We start from the raw sequence: 11551 nt of genomic DNA, 5'->3' as shown, positions 1-11551 counted from the left end.
TCCCTCAGCAGCCACTTCATCTAGGGGTAGTTTTTTGTGACATTTTCCTCTACCCATGTTGAGATGTTTATAGGTATTGTCTTTTCAGGCAGGTAGTTTGTTGAGAATCCATGGGAACAACTTGGCTGTCCAGCTGGAGACAGTATTCTGCAGCCACTGTCTTTGTCCAGGCCCTCATAATCTTTTCTCCCCATTTCCTCCATGATGTTTCCCTGAGCCTTAGGTATAACAGTTGTGTCATAAATGTCTTATTCGGGCCTGGGAACCCCTTGGTTGCTTATTCTCTGCATTTTGGCCAGTTGTGTGTGTCTCTCTGCTCATCTCCATCTACCTCAAAAGCAAAGTTGTTTTGAAGAGAAGTGAGAGCTGCACTTATCAATGGGTATAAGAATGAGTGTTTAGAGGGCAATTGGAGCTGCAAACCCTTTCAGCTCCTTCAGTCTTCTTTCTAACTTCTCCATTGGGAACCCCATGATCAGTTCAATGGTTAGCTGTGAGCATCCGCCTCTGAATATATCAGACTCTGGCAGACCTCTAAGGGGACAGCTATATCAGGCTCCTGAGAGGGTTTGTGGTCCTATGGGGAAAGCAATAATACCAACCAACCAGAGCTTCTAGGGTCTGAACCACCAGACTGGGAGCACATACGGAAGGACCCATGGCTCCAGCTGTATATGTAGGGGAGGATGGCTTTGTCGGGTATAGGTGGGAGTGAAGATCCTTGGTCCTATGAAGGCTGGATGCTCAGTGTGGGGGAATTCGAGGGTGGGGAGGTAGGAGTGGGTTGGTGGGTGGGGGCACATCCTCATAGAAGCAGGAGTTTAGGAGGTTACTGGGAGGGGGGAAGTGGGGTAAGGGGATAACCTCTGAAATGTAAATAAAATATCCAATAAAAAAAAAACCACATTTCTTCCTTTAAAAGTATTGTATATATGTAACAAGATTTTTTTATCTATAAACCTGTTGTTAGACATCTAGAGTGGCTCCATAAACTGCCTCTTTAAACTTGAGGAGCAATGAGAACAAATAAATTTGATAATTAAATTTATCAGAAAAAAAAGGGAGGGCAATTGGAAACTTTATCATGTGGGTTATGTAGGAGTACTAAGGTTTTTTTCTCTTAGCGTCATGATCTTTCCAGCCATAGGTTCATGACTTGGTTGGCAGTGCCAGACAAGGATTCCCTCCAGCTGACCAGGCAAAGACAGTTGGTTGCACCAAAGATTCAAGCGTCACTATTGTACTGTTAGAGATATTTTGCCATTCTTGTTATGGTTGAGGTTCTCAAGCTTTGGGGGGTGGGGTTAACACTGTTGATAACTTTTCTCCATTGACAGCCTGCATAGTGCCTTCTGAGTATAGTATGAGAGTTAGGCTTCAGTCAGGACACTTCCAGATCACTACCAGCTGGATTTCTCCAACTCCTGTGACTGAAGTTTGTAGTGGCTTTAGCAATGGGATTTTACTTTGGTGTTCTGGCAGGCAAACAAGAACAACAGCAACAGTGTGTGTGTGTGTGTGTGTGTGTGTGTGTGTGTGTCTGTGTGTGTGTGTGTATGGGGGTTGGGGCTGATGGTGGTGGTGTCTTGGATTCCACCCTGACCAACAACTTGGAGGACAGCTTTCATTGACTGACACTGGCTTTTTGTTAGATAGTCTATAGCCTCTGGGGGTGTGTATTATTCACTGTGAGGATAATACACTGTGAGGGGATATCTGTATTAACAGTATATATATATATGTATTTATGTATGTATGTATGTATTTATGTATGTTATACATATATTTTAAAGTAAGCATATAAAATAATGTTTCTCTATGGATTTTGAACATCTTTAGTGTTATTTATTATTTCTCTCCTTCTCATCTTGTCTGTTGCTTTCTTATATGTCCTCAGTTAAGTTTGGTGTTACTTTGTTATATGTCCTCCCATTTCCAAGCATCCCCTTCTTAACACTCTTGTCCTCACTTTCCTAGAGGTCTTCTCCCTCCTCCAATGGTCCTTTTGTATATGTATGTATATGTGTATATACACATATACATACATACATATACACACAGACACACAGACACACAGACACACACAGACACACACAGACACACACACACACACACACACACACACACATATATATATATATATATATATATACCACATTTTCATTATGCATCCATCAGTTGACAGTTACGTAGGCTAGTTCCATTTTCATTGTATTGTGGGTAAAGCAGCATAGATGCTGAGCACAGATGGACAGGTACTATGGATTATGCAGTGTCTCCTGAGGCCCATCAGACAGCCTTGTGAGATGTGAGTCATCAGTTTGCGTTTGGATCCCTGTGAACCCAGCTTTGTTTTTAGTCATTCATCTAATTGATGTTGAACTGACACTTGTTTTCTCTTTGATTTTAAACAGGAAATAAAAGGGGTACACAGATCATTTTCTTTCAGTTTCCCTATTTCCATTTGGTAGTGGAAATGAAAAAAAAAAAAAACAAACTAGTGTTCTTCCAGTGATAATATTAGAGAGACATTGTTCAGACTGTTTTACTTTCTAGTTAACAATAATGATTTTGAGTGCTGGTGGTTCTATTCCTTTGACACAATGTACTTTGCAATATTAGTTAATGTTATAGGATAAACAAGATGTAATTTCTAGTGCACCAGTTCATGTCAGTAAATAAAACAACACACCTGCTCATTTATGCTTTTTATTGGCACATATTCATTGTATATATAGGTGAAGGTCATAAAGATATTTGTATAGAAGTATGTCATAAATGTATTTTGAAGATACTCCTTTCTTCCTTTTCTTCCCACTACATTGTGATAATCTCCTTCGTCCTTTAAGACTTACTTTCAGTTTCATGTCCTACATACACATATCATTTTATATATCTATATAAAACATTCGCTATAGGAGAAAACATGATAATTTTATTTATCAACAAGTTTTTTCAAGAGTTTCACAAGCTCTTGCTATGTGTTGTTGGATCACATGTGCTCATATCTACAGGATTTTGTCCTTCATTTTACATATATAGAATCTAAAAGCCAAAAGAATTAAATACATTTGATAGCCGGATTTTAAAAATGTAATTTTAAGGCGCTGGAGGCATGGTTCAGCAGTTTCTGACTGCTCTTTCAGAGGTCCTGAGTTTAATTCCCAGCAACCACATGGTGACTCAGAAACATCTGTAATGGAATCTGACTCCATCTTCTGGTGTGTCTGAAGACAGTAACTGTGGACTCAAATGCATAAAATAAATCTTTAAAAAGTGTAATTTTAAATGTATTTATTTTTTCTTTTTATGTGCATGAGTGTTGGCCCTGCACATACGTATGCACATACACTTGTGTAACTGGTACTCATGGAGACAAGATCTCACATAATTTGAGTTACAGATGTGTGTGAGCTGCTGTGTGGGTGCTAAGACTGAACCTGTGTCATCTGCAAGAGCAGTCAGCACTTGTAACCACTGAGTCATCTCTCCAGCCTAATGAAGCTGGCTTTGAATATAGGTCTGACCACATGGCCACAAACTGTCAAGCACAATTTTGTCTTGCAAACCTTTTAACAGTTAATAAGGTGACTTTCTACAAAGCCGAGATGGTTGCCCTGTTTGCTGACATCATATAACTAAGATTGTACTGGTTGTGTTAATCCTTTCTTGAAATCTTTTTGAGTCACTGGAGGGTTAGTGGAACAAGCTCTTCTAGGAATTAGTGGGAATCCACAGGTCTGAGAATCTGTCCAGCTCTGATGCCAGTTTACAGAATAAGCTGTTTCTCAGGCTCAGTTTTAGAAAATGAAGAGCTGAACTTATGGATCACTCCAGAGCAACGCCAGCTTTGACTCTCAACTTCACTGATATTTTTAAGTGGGTGAAATGACAGAACACAGGAGAGCACATTTACTCAAGAGTTTTCACACTTCCTGTTGCCTGAGCCATTTCCTCGACTGTTAGGACTAGGCTCAGGGGACTCTTAAGGGGTAGCGTCATAGATCCCAGAGCAGGAATGGATACAGACTAGCACAGTATGAAGAGCAGACCTGCATTCTGAGGATGTAGAGTGCTTGCTGTTTCTCACCTGGGCAAGTATCTTGGCTACTCTTTTCTCACAGCTATTAAATCCACCACGAGGAGGTAAATGGAGAACTCAGCCCTTTTCTCAAAGGGATCCTTAGGAACCTTTTTCCTAATTCTGGTATTCTGAGATGACTAGGGCACAAAGATTTCAGGAAATCCTGTTAATTCAGCATCTCATCCTAAGGAGTTGCAATCCCACTGTGCTGGCCTGGTTCTCCATTTACAGACCCTGGTATAAAGCCTCAGAGAGGCATCTGTTTTGTTTGTTTGTTTGTTTGTTTGTATGTTTGACTGTCATGGATAGTTTTAATTAGGATCAATGCTTCATTGTTACTAACTCCAATATTCTTATCAGGTAGTAGACAAAAACGATATAAGAGAGCTTTGGGTAGGGAAACTGGTTGGAAGTAGAAAAGCAGTTTGGAGATCAAGCCATGTATTCTTATGCTGTAAGAAGCTGCTTTCGTTGCTACTTTTGTATTTGTCATTCCTTCAGCATGTGACTTGTATTGGAGACCTAATATTTACATTAAAAACTTCATTCTGTATTTTCGTATTCTTTAAATGTGAAAATAGTTTATTAGAAAGTTAAATTTACAGCTGGTGCTTGTGAAAGTATATGAGTTCAGATTAATTTACTCATCTCAAGGATTTTACAGTTAAAATTTAGGTGTTAGTATATTGCTATTAAAGTAGTTTACCAATTTAATAACATCTTGTAAAAGTTTAAAACTAGAACTAGTAATATCGGAATCCTAGTTCAAGGATTTGTATATCAATTGCCTGCCTAGGCATTAAGGAGAAAATAAAAATGGAGATGGGGACGGCTTAGCTGGCAAAGTCAGCTGCTGCCAAACTTGATAGCCTAACTTTGGTTCCTGGGATCCACATGATGGATGGAGAGAAACAACTTCTACAAACTGTCTTATAATTTTCACATGTGCCACAGTACATATTCTTCCACTAAAGAGAGGAGAAGTGCAAATATTATATAATTTAAAAATGAAAGGAATTGCTGACAATGATTGGAGCTCATAGTTTACCCAGGGAGAAAGATACTAACCAAAGAACCACATGTCTGTCACTGTGTTTACCTGTGATGAAAACAGTAAGGCAAGAGCTAAACTCTGGAATTATGTTAGGGGTATGCCAGTAGATGAATAGATAAAGGAAACTCACCAAATGCATGTATGCATGTGTGTATGTATGTATATATGTATGTGTATATGTATGTTTGTATACACACATATCCGTGTATATAAACATGAATTTTATTTTTCTATAAGGAACAATGAATTATACAATCTGCAAGAAAATATATGTACAAAAGATAATCATATTAAATAAAATAGCCAGACTGAGAAAGACAAACATTACTTCTTATTAGTGGATTCCTATGTCCTCCTTAAAGACTTTCAGATGCAATGGCTATGCATGTGGCCTGACAACATTTTTAACCCCTCAAATTAATGTAGCATACAGTTCATTTTGAGAATATTTGACCCAAGGAAACATATGAACATACAGGAAGCAAAATCAAGAGCAAATAGGAATGGCAGGGGCTGAGGTTCTCTCTTGAACTCTGGTGAATAAGCAAGGGGTTCAAACAACAAAGAGGAGGTGAGATACTGGGATAATATTTGAGTACAGGAAAAAGAAGAGAAACAGCTTGGAATCTAGTCAAACGGTGCCATAACCTGCATAGAAGAGAATAAATCAGCCTTAATGTATTAAGAACTGACTTCATTGAGCACTTATTTTATGATTATGTCTAAAATCAGAGGGGAAGGAAGGCCAGATTATACAGATGTAAGTTCCTGTAAATAAGGTGGCACAAAAATGAAGGGCAATGTTCAAAAAGGGGTCAAGGGATGTCTGTGGGGAACAGGAAAGGGAAAGGGTTTATCCAGTTGATTCTTTCTAGATTATTCCATGTCATTTGGTATAAGAATCTAAGCATCATTTCCCTCCTATCTTGAGACTCTTCCTGGCCCCACTCTTCCCTTTCTCCATGGCCCTTTCTCATTTCACTCTGGTGTATCTCCCTCACAGCTACTCAGCAACCCTGATGAGGAACTTCCACACCAACACCTCAAGCACTTCAGGCTTCAAACTGACTGGCTTCCCAGAGATGGACAGTCTGGAGCACTGGCTGGCTGCCCTTCTGCTGCTCCTGTATGTTATCTCCATTGTAGGCAATGCCCTGATTCTCTTCATCATAAAGGAGGAACAGAGTTTGCACCAGCCAATGTACTACTTCCTGTCCCTTCTATCTGTCAATGACTTGGGAGTGTCCTTTTCTACATTGCCTACAGTACTTGCTTCTATGTGTTTTCATATCCCTGAGACTGCCTTCGATGCCTGCCTGGCCCAGATGTTCTTCATACACTTTTTTTCCTGGACAGAGTCTGGTATTCTTCTGGCCATGAGTTTTGACCGGTACATAGCCATCTGTAACCCTTTGCATTACTCCTCAGTGCTTACTGATGCCCGTGTGGCTCATATGGGTATGTCCATCATTATCCGCAGTTTCTGCATGGTCTTCCCACTTCCTTTCCTACTGAAGAGGCTACCCTTCTGTAAGGCCAATGTGCTGACTCATTCCTACTGCTTACACCCAGACCTGATACGTTTACCCTGTGGAGATACCACCATCAACAGCATGTATGGGCTGTTCATTGTCATCTCTGCTTTTGGTGTAGATTCAGTGCTCATCCTCCTCTCCTATGTGCTCATTCTGCGATCTGTGCTGGCCATTGCCTCCAGGGAAGAAAGGCTTAAGACACTCAACACATGTGTGTCACATATCTCTGCTGTGCTCATCTTCTATGTGCCCATGATTAGTGTGTCAATGGTCCACAGATTTGTAAAGCATGCCCCAGAATATGTGCACAAGTTCACATCCCTGGTCTATCTCTTTGTGCCTCCAATGCTCAATCCTATTATTTATTCCATCAAGACAAAGGAGATTCGTAGGAGGCTACACAAGATGTTATTGGGTACCAAGTTCTGATCAATGATATGTTTTCATAGCTTAGAAATTTTTGTTATTGATGATGTTTTAGTGTATTGAGATAGTTTGTGAAGCCTTTAAATACACACACATATATAATATATATATTATATACAATATATTATATAATATATGTTTATATATTATATATATAATATGGTCATACATTTGGGAGTATGTGTTGCATGTAAGATACAGCCTAGACACAATCTGCAACTCAAAACATCATGTAATTAATTAGGTTATAGTTTGCTGCAAATTAATTCTCTCTAACCCAAAAAAAGGCCCTTTAAACTAGATCTTGTTTGTTTTCAATATGCCAGGTAACACCTACGTTTTCAAGTAATATAAACATCAGTTCATGTATATGTGTGTGTGTATGTGTTATTTAATAAACAAAAAATGATTTTGGATATCTTTAAGCTTCAAACTTTCAAGTTATACAATAGTTATTTGAGCATGTTGACATGTACTGTCATCACTTGGGCATGGCTTTCTAAGGGAAAGAGTAAATGTCTCCTAGGAAGATAATAAGTATTTTGAGTGGGAGATGAATTGATATTCATGACTAATGGAGGGGGTAGTTCCCTTTACCCATTGCTGCAGTGTGGCTTACAGTGTACAGGAATATGGGTTCATATTCCTACAATGAATAGCACTGCCCAAAGAGTACCCTGCAAGCTACAACAGGGACAGAGAGCAAGAGATGAGACATGACAGGGAAGTCATAGAATCATAGTCATGAAGATACAGGAACCTTCTTAGATCCATAAATGTGAACACAACCCACATGGCACAGGGAGGCAGACACTGGTAGAATTAAGCATAATGGGCTAGCGACTTTCATTGGGCAGTGAACATGACATGATCTAAGTCAAATTTTAAGGAGGGTAATAAAGAAAATGCATACTTTCAGCAGAAGTCTTTTAGAAGTGTTATCTCTTTATTTTTTTTAAAAATAAGGTGGTAAAATAACTTTTTGAAACTACAGCTGTGTGGGCCAAGTAACAAGACAGTGACATAAACACAAGACAGCATACACTTGAATTGCCCCTAAATGCTCACCCTTGACTGCAAACAAAACAACAGAAAAATAAAACAAAAACTCACAGATGACACAAGGTAGGTGATATCGTAGAAATACTTCTCTCCCAAGAATCTTCTGAGTCATCATGGGTACCATCTGTATTAGTATTAGAAAAGAAAGAGGGTAATAAGACAACTCTACACTCAGTTATGTGCAAAATGCAAAATGCCAAGGATAACAAGGAACCCTCGGCTTTCAACTCATACTACAGGAGTTTGTTTTTTTTTCTCTCTCTCCCTCCTCACCCCTCTCTCAAATTAGAAAACATCTTTCTGAGTTCAGTATTTTTTTGGCTTTTAAAAAGTTGAAGTCCTGTTGTGGGGCAGCTGGTACCCATAGAGGGATCTCCCCTTCTCTAAGAAGAAGGGGAGGAGGGAATGGGGGTAGGGTGTGTGAGTGTGGGACTGGAAGGAAAGGAGGGAGGAGGACTGTGATCAGAATGGAAAGTGAATGAATAAATTAATTAATGAAAAAAGAAAGATAAAAGTTGAAATCTTGGGCTAGTGAGATGGTTCAGGTAGAGGAGCTTTCACACACTCCAGATGACCTGAGTAAGATTCCCCAGATCCAACAGAGTTATGTAGGACAGAACCAGCTTCTAAGAACTGTCCTCTGATCTTCCCTTGCTTGCCATGGCACAGACATGCCTCACTCACATACACATATACACAAAAGCAATAAATACATTGAAAACATTGAAGCTCAGTTGTATTTGTATAATTTAGTTACATAATAGAGCAGAAGAATGATGATTTAGTCTTTGAATCATATTGATATGGGGTAAGTGCTGTATCCATATTGAGGATGGGAATTTTTTGTTATTTAAACTAATAAATGTATATTTTGCTTTGCTACTGCTTAGTAAATATGAACCAAATCCATAAGTAATGGATGTGTAATTTTTCTTTCCGAGATAATGTGTTTTTTTCCTTCTAGCAAAGTATTTTACATAGGGTATTAACTTCTAAATAAATTAAGAACCCATTGATAAATATTTTTATTGACTGAGAAGGTTAATTATTGTGAAAAAATCTGTGTCTGATAATAAATAAAATAACATTATCTAATTTGTATCTGTTTTGTTTCCAACAACTTTTCTTTATAGTAGGGAACAGTTATTTATGTGGTTTGTAAAAATATTCTTATAGACATTTGGATTTTAAATGCTAGGTTGCATTTCTTCTTCTTCTTCTTCTTCTTCTTCTTCTTCTTCTTCTTCTTCTTCTTCTTCTTCTTCTTTCTTCTTCTTCTTCTTCTTCCTCCTCCTTCTTTTTAAACATTTTTAAAAATTTATTTCATGCATATGAGTGTACTGTTGCTGTGTTAGAGCCACCATGTGGTTGCTGGAAATTAAACTCAGGACCTCTGGAAGAGCAGTCAGTGCTCTTAACCACTGAGCCATCTCTCTAGCCCAAGTTGTATTTCTTAAGCATAATCACAAATCTCTCTTCTTGCTGAATAATTGTATGAAATATTTCCAATCTACTACCTGTCACCCTCTTATATAAAGGCTTTTTATATGTGAGCTTAACAGGAATTTGTTTGAGTTTTAGAATTATTTTACTTACTTTTTTCATTTTCAAAACCTGGCTTTGTGTTGTGTGCAGTATAGCAAAAGGTATCTGATCATCTGTTAAGCCACCGCTTCATCAATATTTATGGCACAACTCATCTCAGTTAACAATAGGAAATGGATGTCAAGTCCATAAAGAAATGGAGATGTAGTTCAGTATACTAGCCCAGCATGCATCTGGTCCTGGGTTCAATTGCCAGCACCCAGGAATCTTGTTTCCCCAGCTTGTATTTCCTTTACTATATGGTCTTGTAGTATTTTTGTTTGCCTTCAAATAATTTATATGGACATTTACTTCACCAGTGACATGATTCCATTGCACAACACCTCATCACAATGAAAGACAAACACCACATGTTCTACCCTTACATGGAACTGAAGAATGTGACCTTGATATAGACCTCTAATTACTATAAGTTGTAAAGGAAAGGGTCAATAAAAGGCATATATAGAAGTCTTGAGATTGTACTTCACAATGAAGAGTTAAATGAATTTCAGTGCAGTAGCACATCTTAAGTGCATGTAATTATAAATGCACAGATGAAGTCAATAAATAAAATATTCATTTAGTGAATAATTATTTCCTATATTTTTTATGTATTTAATAAACTAATTTTCTGTTTATAATGGAAGGAATGTATCTGTTATTTACTAAATATGAAGAAGATGCATAAGTAGCAACAGATAAATTCCTTCCTAGCTGAGAGTCACAGAGGTCTCTAAGTTCATGGCTCATCACCATAATTTAGAAATATATCCAGTTGGTAATGGAGCAGTGAATTCCCTTCTTCTCTCGTTCTTCCCTCATATATTACATCCCAACCCAACAGTCTCTCCCCCTCATTTTCCCAGATCCACCTCCCATCAGAAAAGAGCAGGTCTCTCATGGACATCAACTAAACATTGCATAATAATTTACAAGACCAGGCACATACTATCATATCAAGCCTGGAGAAGACAACCCAGTAAGAGAAACCGTGTCTCACAAGTAGGCAGATGTGTCATGGACAGAACTTGTTCCCACTGTTAGGATTCCCACAAGCACAACAAGCTACTCAGCCATAACACATTCTCAGAGGACTTAGGTCAGAGCACTACAGGCTCCCTGATCTGTGAGTCCCTTTGAGTCATAGTCAGTTGACTCTGTGGGTCATACTTTCATGGTGTGTCCCTGATCGCTCTGGTTCCTCTGATCCTTTCCCCTCTTTCCTGAGCTCTACCTTATGTTTGGCTGTGATACTTCCAATCTGCTCCCATCAGTTGCTGGATGAAATCTTTCTGGTCTTTTTGATGATAATTCTGTTAGGCTCCAGTCCCAGAATACTCTGCTGACAGGGCAAAGTGTAGTTGGTTTTGTGGCTGGCTTGGTGACCCAATCCCTCCATTTGAGGCCTTGCCTAGTTACAGAAGATGGTCAGTTCAGGACTTGTGTCTTCCATTACTAGGAGTCTTCGCTAGCTAGGTTTACTCTTTGATAGATTTCATAAACTTTCCACTGCACTAGTTTCTACCTTGCTCCAAAATACCCTCCTTCCCATTCTAGTCATTTCTTCCTCCACTCCACTTGCTCTCTCCTGTTCCCAACCCCATGCACCCCCTGTGTATCCATTTGCCTGCAAACTTCATGATGGAATTGTTTTAACATCTGAGTAATACTCCTTTGTGTAAATCTGCCACATTTTCTTTATCCAAGGAAATTCTCTCTTGATGAGGAAATGCCCTTGGGGATAGGTAACCTAACTGGGAAGATGAACTCATTGTGCCCTGCTTTGTGTATTTTACAAAGCCA

General features: G+C 38.7%; 1 protein-coding gene across 1 annotated transcript; it reads left to right on the top strand.

The window, feature by feature from the left end:
• The first annotated feature begins 6146 nt into the window (after positions 1-6146).
• On the top strand, positions 6147-9224 carry LOC117720606 (olfactory receptor 51I2-like). The gene has a single exon (XM_076914051.1). The coding sequence runs from the start codon at positions 6158-6160 to the stop codon at positions 7100-7102; it is 945 nt and encodes a 314-aa protein (XP_076770166.1). The 5' UTR covers positions 6147-6157; the 3' UTR covers positions 7103-9224.
• The last annotated feature ends 2327 nt before the right edge of the window (positions 9225-11551 follow it).

The sequence above is a fragment of the Arvicanthis niloticus genome, chromosome 1, assembly GCF_011762505.2.
Source record: "Arvicanthis niloticus isolate mArvNil1 chromosome 1, mArvNil1.pat.X, whole genome shotgun sequence".
Classification (NCBI taxonomy): domain Eukaryota; kingdom Metazoa; phylum Chordata; class Mammalia; order Rodentia; family Muridae; genus Arvicanthis; species Arvicanthis niloticus.
The sequence above is the reverse complement of the archived record's forward strand: the minus strand, read 5'-3'. Positions and strand labels throughout refer to the sequence as shown.